The sequence below is a fragment of the Rhamphochromis sp. 'chilingali' genome, assembly GCF_963969265.1.
Source record: "Rhamphochromis sp. 'chilingali' genome assembly, chromosome: 18".
NCBI classification, from domain to species: domain Eukaryota; kingdom Metazoa; phylum Chordata; class Actinopteri; order Cichliformes; family Cichlidae; genus Rhamphochromis; species Rhamphochromis sp. 'chilingali'.
Window position 1 is genome coordinate 33,347,350 of NC_137945.1, and position 24,678 is coordinate 33,372,027.

The 24,678-nt window shown below is 41.2% G+C and overlaps 2 protein-coding genes across 10 annotated transcripts in view; one reads left to right on the forward strand and one right to left on the reverse strand.

Annotated features, from left to right (window-relative positions):
- The window catches only part of LOC308385725 (syncytin-2-like), a 102,963-nt gene that overhangs the window by 75,226 nt on the left and 3,059 nt on the right, over positions 1–24,678 (forward strand). For 3 of the 9 annotated variants that reach the window (XM_080864851.1, XM_080864850.1, XM_080864847.1), the window contains exons 3-4: positions 15,385–15,512; positions 16,374–23,626. In XM_080864851.1, coding sequence (XP_080720977.1) covers positions 21,426–22,736 — 1,311 coding nt within the window. In that variant the 5' untranslated portion in view covers positions 15,385–15,512; positions 16,374–21,425 and the 3' untranslated portion in view covers positions 22,737–23,626. The other 6 variants (XM_080864853.1, XM_080864849.1, XM_080864852.1 and 3 more) reach the window with 5 other exon arrangements.
- The window catches only part of LOC308385722 (uncharacterized protein), a 93,336-nt gene continuing 75,910 nt past the window's right edge, over positions 7,253–24,678 (reverse strand). Inside the window, exons 3-4 of the mRNA XM_080864842.1 lie at positions 9,419–11,360; positions 7,253–9,055 (exon numbers count right to left, since the gene is read on the reverse strand). Of these exons, the coding sequence (XP_080720968.1) occupies positions 9,420–11,360 (1,941 nt within the window). The 3' untranslated portion in view covers positions 7,253–9,055; position 9,419. The remainder of the gene's footprint in view (positions 9,056–9,418; positions 11,361–24,678) is intronic.

Sequence of the window (24,678 nt, forward strand, 5' to 3'; positions counted from 1 at the left end):
TCAGGTTGTAGTGTTACACAACATTTTCAGATCTAATAGAAATAAAATAAGTGTTTCGTAATTCATTCAATTTATTGTCTTTATTTATAACTGGCATTATTGTTTCATTCTATTATAGAATCTTACAAGAAAGAGGCAAAATTGTATTCCATCATGCTTTATTAGCTGCTTCGGTGAAAAACAAATCAACAATGCAAAAAATAAATAAAAATAAAGTGTCGGCAGTATAAAAGATTGTAGAGTAGTTTATGTTTATGGTGTGGGAAATGAGTTAAAAAGCAGAGTGGATTTGGGGACGAAGGTGGCTCTCCTCCTCTCAGTCCTGCAGGAAATGCAGCGGAGGCGTCGCTCAGAGGGGAGCCACTGAAATGCTGGGTGAAGAATGTGAGACATCAACAATTATGTTATGATAAATTACGTAATAACTACAACAGAAGACTGACCTTTGTGGGAATGCTTGGAGCAGACTAACATGTGAGCTGGAGTGTTCTGGGACGTAATCCGATAAAAACCGATCTCTTTACCCGTCGGCTTCCTGTGGCTGTCATGTGACCGGCTATTGCACTTAATAATAAAACAGCTTCTTGACATTTTTTGTGTTTCTTTTTATTGCTGTGTGACTGTTTTCATGTGAAAGCCTGCATGCGCTAGTACCGCTTGCCACTCGTACCCACAATCCTTTGCGGTTTTACCCCGGAATGACGTCACATTTTCAATCATTTTCAATTTGTCAGAAAGGACCTTTTCTGTTAGGACTGATAGGTTCTCCTCTAACACTGCTGCCCTAACCTGCGGGGTTCCACAGGGTTCAGTTTTGGGTCCATTAGTATTTTCTTTTACATGCTTCCTTTAGCTGCATTATTCAGTCTTTTAGTGACCTGTCTTATCATTTCTATGCTGATGACATTCAGCTGTATATGTCCTTTAAGCCTAATCAGCTGGATACGCTGTCCATCCTAGTCCAGTGCTCAACCCAGGTTTCTGATTGGCTTTCTAACAATTACATTGTTTTAAACATGAACAAGACAGAGACCATGATCATAGCATCTCCTGATCTATATTCTAAAATCAGTCAGGTTCTTGCCCCTTTCTGTTTTTCTGCTGAGCCAAATATTTGAAATCTTGGAGTAATATTTGACTCCTCTTTGGGCCTTGACTCACACGTAAAGTCTCTGTCTCGTTCCTGTTTCTTTCATTTAAGGAATATTTCTAAACTGTGACATATGGTCTCCTTAGCTGAACTGGAAAAAATTGTCCATTCATTTGTGTCATTGCGTTTAGACTAGAGATGGACCTATCCGATATTATGTATCGGTATCGGTCCGATACTGACCTAAATTACTGGATCGGATATCGGAGAAAAATAAAAAATGTAATCCGATCCATTAAATATCACGAAAGCACCTCACAAAACTTGCAACACGCCGTAACTCACCTCAGAACGTTAGCACGTCGGAGCAGTATGCATCACGTGATAGAGCAGCTGTGGCATGCGGGACCTGTGGTGGTCTGGATAGCATTTGGAGCTTCGCTAGCAACCCGGCATTTCATCTCCGACAAAGTTATCCCCGAGAGAAGTAAAGCAAGTGTGTAAGTCCATCTTTGAATGTTTGTAAAGCATTCCTGCGTTAAGCTTAACAAGCGACTGCCTCTTCTTGCTGCTACTTCAATCATGAAACTGCTTAATGATCAGCTGATCGGCTTTTCTGTCGTGAGTCCGTCTCTCTTCTTTGTTTTTGGCCCACTTTGCACCAGAAAGAGGAAACCAGCGGCTGAACAACAGCAGCACGTTTAAGCTTGATAAGCTGTTGTTAGAATTTATTTAATATAACTTTCTACACCAGGATCTTTTTCTACGCAGCTGACGGCTGTAACTGTGCAGGGGCGGATCTAGCAAAGTTTAGCCAGGGGGGCCGATGGGGCATGAACAGGGAAAAGGGGGCACAAAGACATACTTTTCTTTCTTATTCTCATTTAAAATGTCGAGCTTTTAATAAATAATTATCTGAATCTGACACCCAAAGTTTTAATTTGATGTAAAATGTATAGAAGTCCATTACTGTATATAGTAACTGTTAAGTCTAATATACCCTAGTAAGCTGTAGTACATTTTCCTTTGGGAAGGTACCATCTGTGCAGTCTGCAATTTTGTTGAAGAAAGATGTTGAATCTATTTAATATTTCTTGAAAAATAATTGATTTCTGTGCATTTTTTTCACACTGCATCAAATTAAGGTTGATTACGTTGATTAAGCATCATGAGGTGGAGCGTGAGGGGTGGTTCCCTATTTTTTATTTATTTATTTTTGTTGTTGCTGGGAGTTGGAACCCTATTAGTTGGGTTGCTTAATATTTACGCTAAGTACTCTTTAAAATACCAGAATAGGGAGGATGGTGTAGGTTTAAGTTTATTAGATTGATCAGTATTGCTGAACTATGAAATATTTTTTTTTGCATACAGATATAACAGAATAGGTTTAGTGTAGCTGTTGTTTTAAACTTGAGTATGAACTTATACAAAATGCAGCAAGATATTTAAAAAAGCAGTTTTGTTGATTAAAAAACACAATATCGGATTCATATCGGTATCGGCAGATATCCAAATTTATGATATCGGTATCGGTATCGGACATAAAAAAAAGTGGTATCGTGCCATCTCTAGTTTAGACTATTGTAATTCCCTGTTTACCAGCTTGGATAAATCATCTCTGTACAAAATGCAGCAGCCAGACTACTAACTCGCTCTTGCAAGCGAGCTCACATCACTCCTATTTTATGTTCTTTACATTGGCTCCCAATAGATTTTAGAATTCCCTTTAAAATTATTGTTTTAACGTACAGAGCAGTACATGGCCAGGCACCAGATTATTTATCCAAGCTTCTCACAAAATACACTGCTGCTCGTTGTCTCCGCGCACAGGCTCAGAGTTTGTTGGTTGCTCCCCGAACACGACTGAAGATGAAAGGGGGCGGAGCCTTTCAGTCTGTGGCACCAACGCTGTGGAACAGTCTACCTCCACAACTACGTTTGGTTGACTCTGTGGAATCCTTTGAAAAGCAGTTAAAAACTTTACTGTTTAAACAAGCTTTCTGTTGACCAATGCTTTTTACATTTTTAATTTACATTTAACCTCTATATTGTGTATATAATTTGCTATTTATCGGACTGTTTAATTTAATCTTTGTGTACAGCGCTTTGTGACTACCTGTCTATGAAAAGCACTTAATAAATAAACTTTACTTCCTGTGAGAATGAGTCCTCCACCATAGTCATCCACTAATTGTCCTTTGCACTTCTCCCTGTACTCCAGGGTGGGCAACTCCAGGCCTCGAGGGCCGGTGTCCTGCAGGTTTTACATCTCACCCTGGGTCAACACACCTGAATCAAATGATTCAAGGTTCAAGGTTCAAGGTGCTTTATTTGTCACATGCATAGTTATACAAGTATAACATACAGTGAAATGTAGCCTGACACGCTACTTGACATGTGCAAAAATTGGGGGGGGGGGGGGGGGGGGTGTAGAGGAAGAACATTATATATATATATATATATATATATATACATACATATAGTATATACACTGGGTGAATGTGCAGTAGTAGCAGCAAGCAGGTGAATTCTGTACATTAATATGAATAGACATCTGACTATTTTACAGGATAGACAATATAAACATATTTAAAGTTAAAGGAATTGAAATGTACATTGTGCCTTGGTTTAGAGTGTCTGGAAGAGAGTCCTGTCTCAGTCAATTATAGATGATGTGAGCGGGCGGGTGTGTGTGTTTAGGGCACGGATGGCTTGGGGATAGAAGCTCCTCTTGAGTCTCCCTGTCCTTGCCCGGAAGATGCGGAACCTTCTACCAGATTGCAGAAGTTGGAACAGTTTGTTGCCAGGATGGGACGGGTCCTTCAGTATCTGCGCTGCTCTAGTCCGGCATCTCCTGGTGTAGGTGTCCTGAAGCTGGGGGAGAGCAATCCTGCAGCAGCGTTCTGCTGTACGGATCACTCTCTGGAGAGCTTTTTGGTCCTTGACACAGCTCCAGGCCTCTGGAGAACTACAAAATACATTGAGGAAGTAATTTAGCCATTTGAATCAGCTGTGTTGGATCAAGGACAAATCTCCAATCTGCAGGACACCAGCCCTCGAGGCCTGGAGTTGCCCACCCCTGCTGTACACCAACTGCTGCACCTCCAACCAGCAGTCTGTCAAGCTAGTGAAATTTGCAGATGACACCACTGTTATCGACTCATCTCGGACAGGGATGAGTCTGCCTACAGGATGGAGGTTGAACGTCTGGTGTCCTGGTGCAGCCGCAACAACCTGGTGCTAAACAATGACAGTGGAAATTATTGTGGACTTCAGGAAGCACACAGCCCCCACATCATCCTGACTGACACCCTCATCACCACTCATTCCACTTCCTGGATACCACAATCACCCAGGATCTGAAGTGGGAGCCCACCATCACCTCTGTCATTAAGAAAGCCCAGCAGAGGATGTACTTCCTGAGGCAGCTGAAGAAATTCAACCTGCCAACACGGACGATGATGCAATTCTACACTGCAATCATCGAGTCCATCCTCACCTCCTCCATCACCGTGTGGTACGCTGGAGTCGCCACCTCTTACAAACAGAGACTGCAGTGTTTTGTGCGCTCTGCTGAGAAGGTGATTGGCTGCAGACTCCCATCTCTGCAGGACCTGTACACCTCCAGGCACTGGGGCATGCAGCTCGGATCTCAGCTGACCTTTCTCACCCTGGACACAGTCTGTTTGACCTGCTCCCCTCAGGCAGGAGGCTCCGGTCCATTCGCACCAGAACCTCTTGCCATAAGAACAGTTTCTTCCCCTCTGCTGTTGGACACATGAACAATAACCGTATGACTGTTCCCACCACTAACACATGACCCTACGCTGTGTTCACTGCATCTGTCCCATGCACTGATCATCACCTGCATTCATGTATATTTCAATCTGCTTATCACTTTTTTAAATGTTTATTTTTATTTATTTATTTTACAGGCTGCGTCACGCCTGTTCAAGAGTTGCCCACAGATGGCAGGAATAAAATCTCCGCAAAAATTTTCTGGCACAACTTCACCTGTTTCCAAGGTGCATGGAGAGGATGAACGAATTCACAAAGCAGGAACTCCAGCAACACTTGAGGGAAGATGAACAACTTGAATAATTGACCAACGCGTTTCGGCTTGTGGCCTTCATCAGGGTCATAGTAAAACATTGTAAAAATTGCTTAAATACAAGACAGGAAACAGAAAAAAATTTCAAATTAACCAGTCAAAACTTCATAGATAGGTCAGCTGACATATAATAGGTAGGTATTGGTTAATTGGCTCACGCCCAAGTAAATACCGGACTAGATCATTACTGATGAGGAGGAGGGGGGTCACATAACCCCCATATGTCTGAAAATAACACATGCATGAAATGCATAAGGAGGATGCTATAAATATACACATGGGTTTAAAAAAAAGGGGGGGTCTTTAATGGTAAAAGCACGTTTGAATTAGAAAACAAGACTACAGGAAGGAATAAAATCTCCAACTACATACTAAATGAAAAAATGTTCGGCTGCCCAGACAAAACCCTCTTGGGGTCCAGATTTGGACCAGAGTCAGGGGATTGGGGATCCCTGTTGTAGGGTCTACCTTACCATGTAAAGTACTTGAAGGAGACTGTTGTTATGATTGAAATAAAACCCAACTGAAAAACTAAACACACTAACACTTTGTCACAAATTCAGCAGAGAGAAGTCCCTCGCTGTGCACACAGAGCCGAGAAAAGAGACGCTCATGTCTGTTCATTTCTGCTCTGTTTGATGAAAACTGTGTTACTGAGGAACAATGAGAGGACTCGCCTCTGAACACTCAGCGTGAGGAGTTGACACTGCAATAACAATCACACATCAACATACAGAAGATTGTTTCAGTGTTAGGTTTAGTGAAATTTGAGGTTAATGGTGTGCCTCAGACTTTGTAATTCCTGTGTGTATGACTTATTTAAACATTCTCCTAAATGCAAAACAACGTTTACCTTTTAAGACTAAATAAATCTGAAAGCTTTTCCATCCTAAAAGAGTACAGCAATGTGTAGTTTATGATGTTCTAAAGGTTTCAGCAGCTTTTTGAATTTGTCACATGTGTGGAAAGGTATGAGTGAGTCTTTGTGTCGTACTGTGAGTGATGCTCGTCAGCACACAAACCCAGAGTTTCTCTACAGGAACACAGAGAGAGTTATTCCCTGTACTGTAAGGACACATTCAGCATTGTGCAGTAAATCCAGATCACCGAGTTAAACGATTACATGGATGTGAGTGTGATCGTCAGAGCAGCACTGATCAGTGTCAGGTTATAATGACCAAGGTGTACACAAACACTAAGTTTGATATTAAAATGTGTGAAGTGTAAATTCAGCCAAAGCCTTTAACTGGGCTGTGAAAAAATACAAAATAACAGTATTTAATGCTGAGGTGGTGTCAGCTGTATAATATAATTCTGCATCCATCCTAGTAAGAAGGAAAGGAACCACTGTATGTGTTTGTTCTTCACATGCCATTAACTGAGAATGAAGTCATTTGGATGAGTTTTTCTTGTATTTTGTTCATCTCACATCTCTTATTCGCTTCCATATGAGGGGTTAGTGATGCCCAAATTTGTCGATGGGGTGAAGCAGGGCAGGCAATGAACGGCTGGCATCTGACAATGTCAGTACCACATGATGTACATATAAAGTTATGATGGGTTTCACAGTTACTAATTGCAATGGGTAGTGGCTCCATAGCTAAAGCAAAGTGCAGGGGGGACCGCAGACCCAAATGTAAATGGAATCGTTTTCCATATGAGTGTAGCAATAGCTCTGGCCTTGGATGTGAAAGGGGAAGTCTTGCAGACTTTATGAAAAATTCCACGACACCTTCATGATGGAAAATGGCTGAAAATAAAAATGGCTTTCATTTTAGCCAGCTTCCCATCTTACAAACAGTCTCCACTGAAATGCAGGAGCTTCTCTTTTATATCCCCCACACTCAACTCTCTGCATCAGGAAGCTCCTGGCACTGGTCACCCTGGGAGTTTCGTCCTTCTACGCCCCAACAATTAGCAGATAACATAGTGAAGCATCGCCAAGCAGTTTTGACAAGGTCATGCTGACACAAAATTTGACTCTGACTTTAAACACTGGTCACTTCAGGTGTTGCTCTGATATACAGGAAATGACATCACGGCTCAAACTCTTTGTCAGTAAACCATTTCTTTATTTAACATGTAAAATTTTGGTTTAACTGTTGCAGGATTTCATTACACAAACAAGCTGAAAAAAAACTGCAGAACACATGGATCAATGCATTCAATAAAAATATAACAGGAAACAGATTTCTTAATCAAACTGCTGGAACAAAGCTAACCACTCAACACAAACACTACAGTAGAACAGTTTAGAAAGCTTAAAATGTAACGAGAGGCACATTTTCATAGGTGCCTAATCAGATCTTTACAGAAGACTCCACCTGAACTCTGTGGAGCCTGATCTCAAAGATTTAAGTCTGACCCTGAAACCAGAAGAGGATCTTTCTGTCTCTGCAAGGCAAGGCAAGGCAAGGCAAATTTATTTGTATAGCACAATTCAACAACAAGGTGATTCAAAGTGCTTTACAGAGACATTAGAAACAAAAACAAATAAAAAGCATGATTTAAAATTGATTAAAACAAGCAAACAAACAAACTAAGTAAACACACACATTTCACACCTGTTCGCGCGATCTGAACCCTTATCGTAAGGGGAGCTACCAGTCCTTCTGTGGACGAGCTACTTTCTATTTTAAATTCCCTGAATTTAAAATACTCTCTAGACCCAGTCTAGACCCAGTTGGGGAGCTACCCAGAGCTCTAAACCCACTTAACAAACAAACAAAACAAACAAAACAGTATATAAAATCAAAACAGATAAAATCAGAAATAGATAAGATCAGTAGTTAGTGTAAGTTTTGAAATTTAAGCTTAAAAGTGTGGATTTGGTGCTTTATTCAAATGCAGCTGAGAACAGGTGAGTCTTCAACCTGGATTTAAATAAACTGAGTGTTTCAGCTGATCTGAGGCTTTCTGGGAGTTTGTTCCAGATATAAGGAGCATAAAAGCTGAATGCAGCTTCTCCGTGTCTGGTTCTGACTCTGGGAACTGATAAAAGACCGGATCCAGATGACCTGAGGGATCTGGAAGGTTCATACTGGGTCAGGAGGTCACTGACCCAGTATGCAGATTCACTGTGATCCAGAGATGGTAATGATTTCAGTCCTGCATCACGCTGATGTTTGCACAGAGGAGATAATTTAGTAAATGTTTTTGAACATTGGTAACAGTAAAACAGTTCCTTCATAATCATTATGCAAATTTTTACTCTGTGAATGGTACTCATGGCCATTGACCAGTGGTTGTTGATCAATGGTCATAAGAATTTGCATATTAATGATGAAGAAACTGACCTCACAGCCCATTGTTCACTCATTGGGCCGGTTTCATTCGTTATGCAAATGTACTGTTTACAAGATTAACTTAAAAGCGGGAATCAAGACGTAACAGTTTATTTGTAACATGGAATCGTTTGTGAGTGGAGTATGAACTGAGATTACTCAAACTCTTTCACAGATGAAGTTCTCTTTCATGCGTCTGCGTTCATGCTTAGTATGATCACATGATTGCGAAAAGGTTTTGTCACAGTGTCTGCACTTGTATGGTTTCTCTCATGTGTGGACTCGTTTATGCTTTTCAAGCTGACGTGCACTGATGAAGGATGACCCACACTGATCGCAGACATGCTTTTTAACCCCACTGTGAATGAGTTCATATTGTTTGAAGTGTTTTGAAGTGGTGAAGCCTCTCCTGCATTGTTTACAGTAGTTCATTTCGTCTCCAGTGTGTCTACGTTGATGTATTTTCAGAGTCCTTCAATGACTTCATGTTTTTCCACAAAGGTCACAACAAAAGTCTTTCCCACAGCGATGACAGGGTTGAGAACTTGATCCATCTGTGTTGCTCTGCTTCTAAACAAAGACACAAAGACAGTGTAAGTCAGTCCGTCAACATTTTTATCCTGAACGTCGCCTGAAATAAAGAGCATCTCTGCCAAAGTCCAATTACATTTTACTGCTTACATTATCACACTCAGCTCAATTTAATGTGCTATAAAAACGATAAGAGTAAAAACATTAAATCAATACTAGTTTAATGCTACAATAACAGTAATACAATTCTCAAACACTATCCCTAAAAACCTGTGATCAGAGTCTGAATAATCATTCAGAGCTGCCTTTCCATGCAGTAGAATTGCTAACATGCTAACACAATTTGATGAGCAGAGTTGTTTCAAACAGTCGGGCTGACAAGATAAACATAAAAATACATACCTCACAGTAACTGCACTTGTAGAGTCTTTCTGGTGTGGATCTGTTGGTGTCGTCTCAGAGAATGTGGAGATTTAAAAGTCTTCTCACACAGGTCACATTTATAAGGGCTCTCCTCAGAGTGGGTAAACATGTGACATCGTAACTCTCTGTTTGTAGCAAAGTGTTTGCCACACTGATCACAACTGTACACATCATGTCTGGTGTGAATGCGTAGGTGTGTATTTCGCCTCCCTATCCGGCTGAAAGTTTTTCCACAAATGTCACAGCTGTATGCCTTAATTCCAGAGTGGGTAACTAGATGACTCTGTAAGCTGCTACTGTGAGTAAAAGCTCTGCAACACTGATCACAGCTGTACGCTTTAACTCCACTGTGGATCAGTTGGTGTGTTTTTAAGTTTCCAGGGTGGGTAAAAGACTTTCCACACTCGTCACAGCTGAATGGTTTCTCTCCACTGTGGATCAGTTGGTGTGTTTTTAAGCTTCCAGACTTGGTAAAAGACTTTCCACACTCATCACAGCTGAACGGTCTCTCTCCAGTGTGGATGAGTTGGTGTGTTTTTAAGCTTCCAGACTGGGTAAAAGACTTTCCACACTCATCACAGCTGAACGGTCTCTCTCCAGTGTGGATCAGTTGGTGTGTTTTTAAGTGTCCAGATTGGGTAAAAGACTTTCCACACTCATCACAGCTGAATGGTCTCTCTCCAGTGTGGATCAGTTGGTGTGTTTTTAAGCTTTCAGATTTGGTAAAAGACTTTCCACAGTCGTCACAGCTGAACGGTCTCTCTCCAGTGTGGATCAGTTGGTGTGTTTTTAAGTTTCCAGAGTGGGTAAAAGACTTTCCACACTCATCACAGCTGAATGGTCTCTCTCCAGTGTGGATCAGTTGGTGTTTTTTTAAGCTTCCAGATAAGGTGAAAGACTTTCCACACTCATCACAGCTGAACAATCTCTCTCCACTGTGGATCTGTTGGTGTGCTTTCAGAGAATGTGGAGATTTAAAAGTCTTCTCACACAGGTCACATTTATAAGGTCTCTCCTCAGAGTGGGTAAACATGTGACATCGTAACTTTCTGTTTGTAGCAAACTGTTTGCCACACTGCTCACAGCTGTACACATCATGTCTGGTGTGAATGCGTAGGTGAATATTTCTGTACCCTACATGGCTGAAATTTTTTCCACAAAAGTCACAGCTGTATGCCTTAATTCCAGAGTGGGTAACTAGATGACTCCGTAAGCTGCTACTGCGAGTAAAAGCTCTGCCACACTGATCACAGCTGTACGCTTTAAGTCCACTGTGAATGAGATGGTGACTTTTTAGGGCTTTCTTCCAGGAAAAAGACTTTCCACACAAGTCACAGCTGAACGGTCTCTCTCCAGTGTGGATGACCTGATGGATTTGTAGTGAATCCTTCTTAAGAAAATCCTTCCCACACTCTTCACAGCTGTACGCTTTAACTCCACCGTGGATCAGTTGGTGTGTTTTTAAGCTTCCAGACTGGGTAAAGGACTTTCCACACTCATCACAGCTGAATGGTCTCTCTCCAGTGTGGATCAGTTGGTGTTTTTTTAAGTTTCCAGAGTGGGTAAAAGACTTTCCACAGTCTCCACAGCTGAACGGTCTCTCTCCAGTGTGGATCAGTTGGTGTGTTTTTAAGCTTCCAGAGTGGGTAAAAGACTTTCCACAGTCTCCACAGCTGAACGGTCTCTCTCCAGTGTGGATCAGTTGGTGTCTTTTTAAGTGTCCAGATTGGGTAAAAGACTTTCCACACTCGTCACAGCTGAACGGTCTCTCTCCAGTGTGGATGACCTGATGCATTTTTAGGGAAGCTTTCACAGTAAAATCTTTCCCAAACTTGTCACAGTTGTATTTTTTTCTTCCACTTCTTTCTTCAACGAATTTGTCGGGCTCCTGAGAGCGCTGACTTCTCGATCCACGTTGGTCCTGCAGTGACAGAGATACAAACAGAGGCAGTGAGTTGTGGGAAATACATTATTCTAACCGGCCTTTTATTAGTGGTATTTTGTGACCTTTTATTAAATAAGTAGTTACACTTATTTTCATACACACATTGCAAATGTGCTCATGAGAGTTGGCATTCAGTCTTTTGAGGGTCAATGCAAACACACTTACAGACACAGATAAATATTAGACTTGTTTCTAGGGCAAAGGTGAGAGACATTTGGCCTGCAAAGTGCCTGTACGCCTGCTCAGTGAGATTAGCACAGGATGTCACAGGAGAAAAAAAAGCAGGAAACACAGAAGCTGTGTCCCAAAACGTCGGCTGCATCCTTCGGAGGACCCCGGCCTTCGCGGTCTACGTGGGCCGGGTCCTTCAAAGACCGAGAAGGCCGGAAGTGCGAGGTTGCGAAATGGGATAGTCTAGCCTTCAAATTTGCGTCACCGCAAATTTGGTGGAGTTTAATAAACTCGGCCGTCTGCTCCTTGCTATCTAAAATATAACAGGACACTGGCATAAATTCTCGACCGTCTCACACTTCTGTTTAATCAGTTTTCTGTTTAACGTTTATTCAGCTGTGTGAAAATCCCGGAGGAACCCACCCGATGGATTAATAAAGTTTTATTTACTCTAATAATCTAATAACTTTGATCTCAGCCAAACCGATTTACTCTGGAACAAATAAAACAACGAAAAAAGGCAAACAATTACATTTTTAAGTTGTCCAAGTGACTTATATATCATGTTTAACTTGAGTAGCGAAAAAGCGGGGGTCTGAAAACGATGAAGCCAGGAGTCCGCTGCTCTCGCCGGCTGAAGTGACCATTGAACCCCCGGCTTGCTATCGAGCTGGTGGGTAACAGACGTCTCCAAAAACGTTGGCACATTTTTGCAAATATGCGATGTCTTGATAAACTGAGCAGATATTTGTATTTTACACAGCTACAATCTCGCCTGAAAATATGTTAAAAGTTGAGTAATAAGAGTAATAAGACTAATTTTAAAACTTAGCAGCGGCCGCCATTGTTGGCAGCTGAAATTTGGCTGTCCCGCGCTATGAATTCTGGGATATGGTGGGCCACGAAGGACACACCCGACACATCCTTCAAATTCGGGGAAATGAAGGACGCATTTGTCGGCCGCATTTGAAGGAGTCGACGAATTGGGACAGCCTTCGTCGCCTGGCTGTGACGTAATCGGCCTTCAAATGCGGCCTCCGTAGGATGCAGCCGACGTTTTGTGACACATCTATAGTGTGAGACGGTGAGGAAGTGTTATACAAGTCAAGAGAGTTAAAAAAGGAAATGTGTCTAACTGTTTCTAACTGTAACTGACGCATATTATGTCTGCTTACGTATTGTGACGCTGGACTTTAATATACAAAAGTAGTGTGATGTGTGCTTCCTAGTTAAGACCTCTGTAAGTGAGTGACGCTGCAGACCTCTCCCGCGTACGTGTAATCAATAAATCATTGTTTGACTGGACTTCTCTGGAGTGTTGCTGAGCCGAGGGATTAATAAAGGTCCATCCATCCATCGGACATTTGGGCACATGCTTAAAAATTTCATTGACCCCATTTCCTCCAAAGTAAAATTCTAGCTGCACATGTCCATGAAAATTTCTCCCACTGAAATGAGAGCCAGCACTGTTTTGCAGTATGTTTTAAGTTACATTGTTTTGAGTTTGTCATAAATATTTATTGCACAGTTTAAAGCACTTCCGAGTTTTCCTGAATATTGAGTCTTTTTTGTGGTCAATTGTTTGTACCAAAATAATTGATTCGTTTTGGCGTTTTCAGTGTTCCAAGTGACTTCTCAGTAAACAGTACATTTGCACACTGAAAACAGCCCACTGAATGAACAATGGGCTGTAAGGTCAGTTTCTTCATCATTAATATGCAAATCATGACCATTGATCAAATTCAACGAGTACCCTTCACAGAGAGTTGGGGAATGGCTGCAATCCCAGCATTGTAAGATGGTGAAAGATGTACCCTTAGGGTTAGGGGCTCCAGATTGGATCATGGAGGTAGTGGACCCCCTGCCCTGCAATAATACATACAAAACCCAACAATCCCTTTGGTGACAATGGGAAGGAAAATCTCGCTTTTAACAGGAAGAAATCAGAAATCTCCGACAGAACCAGGTTCAGGTTCTTCTTTCACCCCACAGACGGTTGGGGTGAAAGAAGGAAAACAGGATAAAGATATGCTGTGGAAGACAGACGGAGATTAATAACAAGTATGATTGAATGCAGAGAGGTCTGTTAACACATAGTGAGTGAGAAAGCTGACTGAGGAAGAAATACTCAACACATCATGGGAATCCCCCAGCAGCCTACACCTATTGCAGCATAAATAAGGGAGAATTCAGGGTCACCTGGTCCAGCCCTAACTATATGTTTTAGTAAAAGGGAAAGTTTGAAGCCTAATCTTCAAAGTAGAGATAGTGTAGAGTAGAGAGTATCTGCCTCACCAATCCCACTGGAAACTGGTTCCACAGAAGAGGGACCTGAAAACTCAAGGCTCTGCCTCCCATTCTACTTTTAAATACTCTAGGAACAACAACTAAGCCCTGTCAGTACTGCAGCATTTTGGATTAACTGCAGGCTTCTCGGGGAGCCAAGACCAAAACCCAAACCCAAAGTGGGTTTTGGTCAGTGGTTGTTGATCAATGGTCATGAGAATTTGCATAATTATGATTGTCTGCGAAGGTTCTCAGTCATCCAGGTCATCGTAGTCAAAGGAGCTTGCAAAGAAAAGCGTCTGGACTTCTTCAGTTAAAGAAGTCCAGACGCTTTTCTTTGCAAGCTCCTTTGACCATAATTAAGATTAAGGAACTGACCTCCCAGCCCATCGTTCCTTCAGTGGGCTGGTTTCAGTCATTATGCAAATGTCCTGTTTATAAGATTGAAACCTGCAGTCAGCTGAGACTGAAGAAGTCACCTGGATGAGTGACGACGTTCTCCCACAAAACGCTACGTCCAGATGAACACAATCAACTTATGGAGATTTATTTTCCTGGATGATTGAGAATGCATCAAGACAATATATTGTGGTGGTTAATGTGCAGCTCTTGGTAATTTGGGAGAATCATGTTTTTAATCATGTTGTGGATTGAATGTTGGGTTTTATTTTATTTTGTCTACAGAAGTTTTTCTCACCTGTGATCGTTCAGATTGATTTGTTGGATTGACTTGAATCACGTGAAGGTTTAAAGCTGCTCCTCCCCCAAAAAGAATAAAGTATAATCATGAAGAATGTAATAATGTCTTCCTGTGTCAAACACAGCTGCAGTCAAAGCCAGGAAGGAAAGCTGGTTAAAACTGTTGAAAGGCCCATCGAGGGAATTCAGATGTTCTGTTCAGTTTTCTTTCTATAGTGAAAGTTCACAGCAACAGTCGTCTTAAACTGCTTCATGTTGTGATCCACTGTATGGTTTATGATGGAGACACTGAGTCTGGTTCAGCTGCTTTGTTGGATTCTGTATGTTAAAGAGTCTGTTTACATGGTGGAGGTGGTGGGGGCTGAAGGTGTTGAAGTGGGTGGGGTAGGGGAGATTATTTATCTCCTTGTGGCAGAAGCCAGTTTGTCTCGTTCGCTACAAAGAATCGGCTTGTAGAGCAAACTTGTTCATGAACTTCACATCACCAGCCTGGGGTTTACAACTAGTGTTAATTGAGGACGTTCGAAGGTTCAGTTTGTTCCACGACTGCATTTCACGACTGCCTGTTTGTATCTCTGTCACTGGAGGACCAACGTGGACCGAGAAGTCAGCGCTCAAAGCTTGGGAAAGTCAGTCTTTTACGCAGACTTCAAACTTAAAAACACACCAGTTAAAGCGTACATGTGATCAGTGTGGCAGAGATTTTACTCACAGTAAGAGCTTACAGAGTCATCTAGTTACCCACTCTAGAATTAAAGCATACAGCTGTGTGGAAAAACTTTAAGCCGGATAGAAAGCCAGTAGTAATATAGCTGTACTTTTTTTTATTGTTCTCATTTTTCAGAGGGAGACATGCAAGCATGGGACCTCTCAGACTCGCCAGACTCCCCACCACCATGGTTGCCAATCCAGACCCCACCACCTCCCCCCACCCCCTCCCCCCCACAGTTGTGCAGGATCCTACAGGATCAGGTCTGTGTGAGGAAACTATTATCGACATCAAGCTTGCAACCAACCACCTGGTGATGTTGGCGCTAAACGCCTTTCTACAGGAAACATGCTACGGATGTCAAACAGCTCATCCCAGTCAACTGCAACACAGCTGCTTGCTAAGCATGTCTGTTATACCCAGCACATAAATGTCTGTATGTCAGTGCTGATCATTCAAACCCTGTTTAAAATGTGACACACATGTTGTCCGAAAACAATTCCTCTAAATTTGCAAAGTTAATGATTTAAAAACATATTTTCGAATTTTTAGTTGCATGTCAAACATATGATAGACTCTTGAGCATGTTTATATAGCTACATTCACAATGGTATAACCATGCTAAATAAAAGATGCCTGTCAGGGAGTTTTTATTGTTTTATTTGCTTATGCTTCAAAAGTTATGTTATACATATTTCACCAGACACAGTTTTCTGTTAAAACAGGAAGCTGACCCTGTGACACTGACAAGAGACCAGCACAGAAATACATATCCGCAGAAGTTGACTTGCATTATATTATTCTTAGAAATTGACCTGCAACACACATACTCTGTGACACACACACACACACAGCTTGCATGCAGACAGACATCAGGACCTGCGTGACAGGAAATGTGATTATATTTGCATATTGACGATGTAACCTATAAAAATAAACGAATACTGCAGTTCGGTGTGATTTGCTCTGAGCTTTTCACCCGTGCAGCACGTTAACCTACACAAGTGTCTAATTGTTGTTTATTCACCTGACTGTTTGTTAACTGTAAATCTCTGACATTTAATTGGTCCTTCGAAGCCGTTAATGGACTGGTATTAATGATAATATTATGCTCCATTTCACAGTGGTATCCTTCCTCAAGTCCCGACGCCGTGACAAGCCTGCGTCGAAGTCTCTGCAGAGCGCCCTCCAGGAAGGGTTGAAAGTCCAGGGACGCTAAAATTCGGGTCCTGGCCGACGTCATACACGCCCACGGCGCTGGGGCTTGAAAAGAGATGCCTGACAGACCGGCAACAGCGAAGCCAGGTGATTATTCCACATTTGACACACCTTGCGTAAAATTATCGGTGTTTAGGGTGACACTGTTCCAAGAAAACTCGTCCTACGGGGACTGGCAGTTTTAAGACTCGCTTGTAAGACGAAACTGGCAGTGTAATAGACACTCGTTTCGCAGTTAAAAAAAAAGCTGGTAGTCTGAATGAGGGACTCGCCTGTAAGACGAAACTGGTAGTGTAATAGACACTCGTTTTGCAGTTAAAAAAGGCTGGAAGTCTAACTTTACTGGAAAGTAAATAAGTGTACGGAAAGTGTCAACTAACATAGGATAGAAATTGCGCGCATAAACTGTTTTCATTGTTTTGTTGGTGGAGTAAGTTGATTTAACAGCACATTAAGGTGTCTGAACTACTCCACTGAATTGTTTACCGTTGATAGCTCATGTACTGGCTGAATGAGGAAAAAGTTGTGCGTCATCACGTAAAATCGACAACCGCTTTCAAGAATAGCTTGAAAGTAGAAGCCTGTTGTTGATAACTTATCTCGTCCTTCGTGCCAGTGACAGCTTCACGGGTCTGACTGTATATTTAACTCAATAAAATACATTGTAATCAAACCTTCTACAAAACGAAACTAAATGGTTTGCAGTCCCTCTGCAGTAACTATTTTAAGAGGAACCTTACAAACAGAACTGAACAATGAAATATAGTTGGCATGACGATCATGCCCAGATTGTATAAAATAAATAAAAGGAAATCATTCACATGAAAACCTTTTCTATAAAAAAGAGAGATGCATAAGGTAGATTAAGGCTGTCTCATTGTTCAGCCAAGGAAAGTGTGTGGAAAGGTAAATGTCTCCAGCCTGGATGACGGGTGGGACTGCAGCCCACCCAGAGCCCTTGATGGATACAAAATAAAATATAAAAATAAAAATAATAATAAATTACTTGGTTCAACATGAAACAGAGAGAATGAATGTGACTGAAGATTGGATCTGAGATGAGGCAAACAGAAGACCAGTCTAAAAAGTAGGCACAAACCTGTTCAGAGAAAAAGCAAATTTGTACGGATTGGATGAATTCTAAATTATCTGTTTGCTGAGTAAGATGATCCTAAACTATTAAATTGGCTCAGTAGTAGTGTAGTGATATACACTGATAAAATGTTGTAATATACTGTTGTCATTATATAGAAAGAAAAAGATGATAATATTAATAAAAATATAATATTAATGACAAGAAGTATCCTAGTCAGTATGATGTGAGATGGATAATTGTTTTTTTTTTTTTTTTTTTTTTTTTTTTTTTTTTTAAATGACATCAGAAACAGCAGTATGCGACATTACGTGATGGCAGAGCTTCAGTTCATCCTTTGTCTTTTTTTTTTTTTTTTTTTTTTTTAATAAATAGGACAGGGGGAATGAATGAGAGAAAGAGGGGGAGAGAAAGAAAGAAAACCAAAGGGGAGAAGAGACGGTGAGAAGGGGGGGGAAGAGAGAGAGAGAAAAAAAAAAAAGAACTCCTGGGTCACCTGTATGGAGAAAAAAAAAAACAAACAAAAAAAACAAACAGAGGAGACAGCAAACAACAAAGAGTAACATAATAATAGAGAAAACAAAGCACCATCACAATAAACTAGCTAGCCATAGATATCAATATTTACTAAATAATAAACGATATTGTGCAGCACGCAAGATAGACAGCGCACAGTGTGCTTTGAGGCAGCAGCCAAGAAAGCTTTAGTCCGCGTCTGTGAATACCCATGTGTGCATACCTGTGTGGATCAGCATGCTTGCATTCCAAAGGTTTCTCCTTTGGAAAAGATGATCCTAAACTATTAAATTGGCTCAGTAGTAGTATAGTAATTTACACTGATAAAATGTTGTAATATACTGTTGTCATTATATAGAAAGAAAAAGATGATAATATTAATAAAAATATAATATTAATGACAAGAAGTATCCTAGTCAGTATGATGTGAGATGGATAATTGTTATGAAGTAGTCTGCATCAAGCTTAAGGTTTGCTCAAACTCAGTATAATGACATATGAGATGAAGAAAATAAAGGTAATATCTAAACCAATTAGGTGCATAGAGGCACTTAACCTGCTTGAAAATCTGTCATTTATCCTAGATAAATATTACTGAGATGTAGAGCACATTTATAATGATAATTAATAAGCCAAACCCTGTGGATAATAGCTAAAGCTACAAGATTGAGAAGCTGATTTAAATATGTGGACACTACTAAGCTAATGAGCGAGTTAAACATTTTTATTTATTTGTTTCCGAGCGGAAGCTGCATAGGGGACAGCACAGGGAGCTGTCTATCAATGAATAGAAAACACACATACACAAAGTGTTACATGTGAAATTATTTTTGGAAAGAATCAGAAGTGAGATGGTTTTGAATTAAAAAATCAGTGAAAAGATGCATGAATTACACCTGATTATAACATGCAGAGGCAATGAAGAAAGCAGCTTACACTCACTGAACATTAACATGCATAGGAAAAGAAATGAAGACCTGCTTACACTTATACACATAACATAACATGAGTTGGTATTTCTGACCAGAGAGAGGGAAACGGGTAGTTTAAGTACTCAGGATCATAATGAAAATGTCTTAGTTGTGTTTCTTCAGGAGCAAAACAGACCTGGATTAATTCTCCACGTGCAGCGGTCGGAAGAAACCCATAGGTTAGCAAATTTGGGAAAGAAAACTGACTGCTTAAGGGGTCTGAAACACTGCAAAAGCAACATATGCAAATTCACGTACATGATTTACAAATGCCCAGTTTTAGAGCTGTAAACTGTGAGCAATTCAAAGTTTAAATATATATATATAGAGAGATGAAATAAGAAAACTTTAACTTCAAAGTTGAAATATGTAAGATGAGTGAAATGTGTGAATTCTTTGAGAAACAAGAAATTATTTAAACATGCCTTAAGTGAAAATGTAATGCTGCATCTATAGAGAAGAAAAAGCGTGCAGTATTTTAACAATAGACCTTTTAATAAAAACAACTGAAGCAACATGTAATACTCTGATTTTCCCAGTTAAAAAAAAAAAAAGCAAACACTGGGAAATATCGGCTAGTACATGACCTTAGAGCAAAGAGGTCACGTACCTTGGCCACAGACTGACAGGACAAGGCAGACAGCTGTTAGACAGCAGAAAAGTAGCTGTACAATACGCTTCTAAGCCTGTCGCCAAACAACAAATGATGAGTTATTTAGGTCTTTGCAACTTTTGCAGACGTTGGATACCTGAATATGCACTGCTGGCCCAACCTTTGCAAAACTTGATCTGTGGCAAACACTTAGCTCTGAAAGATGAAATAGAATGGACACCAGAGGCAGACAAAGCATTTATTGACTTAAAACTTGCCCTGCAAACAAGCACAGTTTTAGCCTTGCCTGACTGTGACAAGCACTCTCCTTCCTGCGGAAGTAGATGGTGCCGAACACAGCTGTATGCTGAAGCTAACTGAAAAAAATGAAACCCCGACCAGACATTTTTAGTACACTGCAGCCTACTGTTTTAGAAGCGAAACCTTTAGCTTCCTCTTTTTCAGCACAGAGTGCAGAATTAGCGGCTATCATACGTGCATGCTGCGCAAAGGTCAAGATATATATATATTCACACTGACAGTCAATATGCGTTGCACACCAAAAAAGATAATTCAGAAATTACTGAAGGCAATAACTTCGCAGGCCAAGCCGCAAAGAAGGCCGCACAGCAACCAATATGAACTTTAATGTCTGAAACTTCACAGCTAATACCACTTGATGTACTTAGAGATGAATAGGAAGCCGCTCCTATAGCGGAGCGAAAGAAATGGCTAAAGTGTGGAGCACGGCTACAAAATTGCTACACAAGACAGCAGCATTAGTGACAAATAGCTTAAAGCATTTGTCAAGGGGTGGAATGATGAGTATCCTCCCCAAACACTTCTATACTCAAAATTTTGAAGCTTCAGCACAAGAGTTTATCAGAACATGCATGATTTGCCAGAAACATATTGCACAGGGAAACCTCAGGCCTAAAAGAGGCTTTTTCCCAACACCACCGCACCCATTTCACACAATCCACATGGATTTTATTGAACTGAACGAATGTCAAACATCAAAATACGCTCTAGTAATTGTGGATGTGTTCTCAAAATGGCCAGAAATCTATCCAGTAAAAAGAGCAGATGCAATCTCAGTAGCAAAATGTTTATGCAACCATTTTATTCCTACTCTGATAAAATCAGACAAAGGCCTGAGTGTTTGGGCCTGGTGAAGATGTGGATGCGACTAACCCAGGGTTCGCAAAAGCTCACACCCTTTGAAATTGTTCACGGGAGGCAATTTCCGCTTCCTCTCACTAGTGAGCCTATTAATAAGTCTATAAGAGAAACCACCCTAGCAGAGTGGATGACTAAATTATTTGAGAATAAAGAGATTGTCTTAAACAATAAACTGCCGAGTAATATCTCTCCAGTATCTTGCAGGTTGCAACCAGGTGATTGGATCCTGATTAAAGTGCTCCAGAGGAAAAATTGGAGTTCACCAAGGTGGGAAGGCCCAAAATAGCAGAAAGACCATCTTGGATCCACCAAAGCCACTGCAAAAAAGTGAGTGACAACACAAGCATAGACGCCGGTTCCCCCGACTCCTAGGTGTTCCCTGGTGGAGGAAAGGGCTGTTTGGGTATATCCCGCCCTTTTGTCTTCTCGCCAGTGGTCTACTCACCTGGAGCCCGGGTGTGCCTGGTCATCATGAAGAACCTTGTCCTCATAATGACTGGCATTGCGCTCCTAGAGAGCCTACTGATACTCACCTGGAAAGACGAGGACCCACAGCACCACCTGCAGATAAAAATGGTCATATAACAACTTACACCTAAAGGATATGGATAAAGAGCACAACCACCCCTGGCTGAACAATGCCTGGTACCGGTACGTCTACAACCGAGTACATACAGAAGACAACCACACTGGCTGCTACGTCTATTCTCACCTCCCAACAACAGCAATGCAAGCCACCCTATATGGAAAATCACCCAGCCTTTCCGAAGCCCTATGTATATTCTACAAGGCCACCAGTGGAACATGTTCCCCCGAAGACATCTTCGCCTTCAAGTTGGAGTTAAAAAGACAAGTCACAAAAATCGACCTGCGACGATGTAATGGAACACTGATCAACTATAAACCTAATGAGCTACTCTTCTGTACACCAGAGATCTCAGACTGGAACTACAGCTGTGATGACCGATACTGGGTACACCTGAATGCGACCAATGACAAGGGAAAATCTTTCAACGTCAGGAGGGAACCAGTAATACAACATTCAATGTGTTTCACCTTCGCATACGGCAACAGAAAGCTGGGGATGAACCAAAACTGCTCCCAGACTTTCCGGATGCCGCAGGACAGAAAGGCACGGATAAGCTTCCTGAATGGCACATATTGGGTGCAGGGTACAGCTTGGGCATGTGGCTCAAAGACATACTTCACCATCCCACCCAACAGCACCGGACTCTGCGCCCCAATTTTAGTGTCAGACCACACATTCAGAATATTCCATCAGGACCGACCAAGACGCAAGAGGAGCACTGATGACGTGCAACCTCATGATCCAATCTGGGGCAGTGATGTGCCAGCGGAGTTCAAGTTGTGGACCACCGGACAGAAAGTCCTGCACTCACTTTTCCCATGGATCGGGAATGGAAAAAACATGCTGAGAATCGAGACTCTTGACTACAGATTTGGACTTTTCCTGAACAGCTCAACATGGATAAACAAGGCTCAGAATGAGGAAATCGACGCGATCAGAATAGTGGTCATGCAACACAGAGTTGCCCTGGACATGATTCTCGCTGAGAGAGGGGGCCTCTGTGTCTTATTCAACATCACTTGCTGCACCTATATTCCAGATAACGTGCATTCCTTGACCATGACCACCGCCCTGGAGAAGTTACGACAACTGAGTAATGCACAGCAACAAGACTATGTCATGAACACAGAGGACTGGCTGACCTGGCTGCTGAGCGGCAGCTGGAAGACCCTCATGATCAAAGGACTTGTCTTGATAGGAGTTTTTCTTTTATTGCTTTGCATGTTCTCTACATGCATTCTACCCTGTATCAGATCAATGATTGACAAAATGGTACAGGCCACAGTGATCACCTATGTTGGACTGCCACAAGAAGATTTAGTATAGGAACACACACACTCACACATACTGAATGATGCTACAATTGAAAGTGTTGAAAGCAAGTGATTGTTAGCTGATAATAAAGTATGATTGAAGTGGTGAAATACGGTAACAACAGGAGGGAATGTCAGGGAGTTTTTATTGTTTTATTTGCTTATGCTTCAAAAGTTATGTTATACATATTTCACCAGACACAGTTTTCTGTTAAAACAGGAAGCTGACCCTGTGACACTGACAAGAGACCAGCACAGAAATACATATCCGCAGAAGTTGACTTGCATTATATTATTCTTAGAAATTGACCTGCAACACACATACTCTGTGACACACACACACACACACAGCTTGCATGCAGACAGACATCAGGACCTGCGTGACAGGAAATGTGATTATATTTGCATATTGACGATGTAACCTATAAAAATAAACGAATACTGCAGTTCGGTGTGATTTGCTCTGAGCTTTTCACCCGTGCAGCACGTTAACCTACACAAGTGTCTCATTGTTGTTTATTCACCTGACTGTTTGTTAACTGTAAATCTCTGACAATGCCCAAGCACCAATGCTCTCTAATGCAAGCCTCTGAACTGTATGTTGATAAGTACATGAAGCGTACCTCTACCTCTACAGCTGAAAACAGTTTGTATCCGCACTCTGAGGGTCTGCTGAATTGTTTTTAATACGGCACTTTTTACGAACTGCAGATGATTAAATCCTCTTTATTGGAGAAAGTGTCCCTAAGCTACTGTTGCTCATACTTACTGAGTTCCCTTGCTACTACCTTACTATGTCAGTAAACTTTTTGAAAAGGAAGCTGTTGTAGATTTAAAGAAACTTCTTAATTGAAGCAAAGGCAAAAAAATTTGAATGAATTTTATGTGACTGTTCATATTAAAGCCAACAACAAGTGAAAATCCAAAACAGACTCCAATCCTTTGTATTACAGTTTTTTTTTAAAATTTATTTTATTTTTATAGCCGCTAGGACACATTTCTCAATACTTAGGTCACTTTTGCAAAACTCTTCACACAATTCTCCTCACTGACCTTCAGCTTGGCAAAGCAGTTCATTTCACCTTCAAAATGCACTACAACTGCCAAAACACTTCATTCAGGTCTCAAATAAACTCATTCTTCCAGAACACTAGCAAAGGTTGACAGCCGACAAACACACTTTGTCACCCACAAAACAATGACCTAAAAAACACTAACAACATGTAGCATTACACAGTGTTTTCTTGTGTAAAACAAGGACACATCTCTGTTTATAATTTCAATATATGTTACTGGAATGAATCAGACATCATGCAGAATTCGTTAATATTTGTTTATGTATTTTTATTTTTCTGCACTAAGTAATCCCAAAGTACAAGAATTTGTATACACACCATCCACTGATACACATACAATAGTAATGCTATTCTACTCTGTCTTCTCTATTTGGCCACAGGTTCTCATCCACATCACATCTTATGTCATCTAGGGCAATACACCTAGGAAAGAATCTTCTGGCATGCCTGATCCATCCCTGGCAATCTTCTGCTGATATCTCCAGGCATCCAGCATCCATTGCAACCCGTTCTCACTCCCGACGCGTAAAATAATGACGATTTGTCACGTCCCTTAACTTCTCATGCTGACGCCTAAGGTACCCTTCCACGTTTTTATGTGACGCTGTGGGTTGTCAATTCATTCCAATATGAACCCGCTCGCGGCGATCAGAGACGCTTCGAGCAGAGGCTCCAGCCATCCATTTACTCCAATAATAACCCCGTCACGGCGAAACATGACGCCGTGAAGCACAATCTAACTGGAGAACCGGGGACCCTCTCCGCGAACGGGTTTTTCTCCCTAATTTAATGCTTTCTTTTAATGACATCGTTAACATTTCTCAACAAAAACACGAAAGTATCACTGATAATTCAACAATAAAATCGCTTCATGTTGTG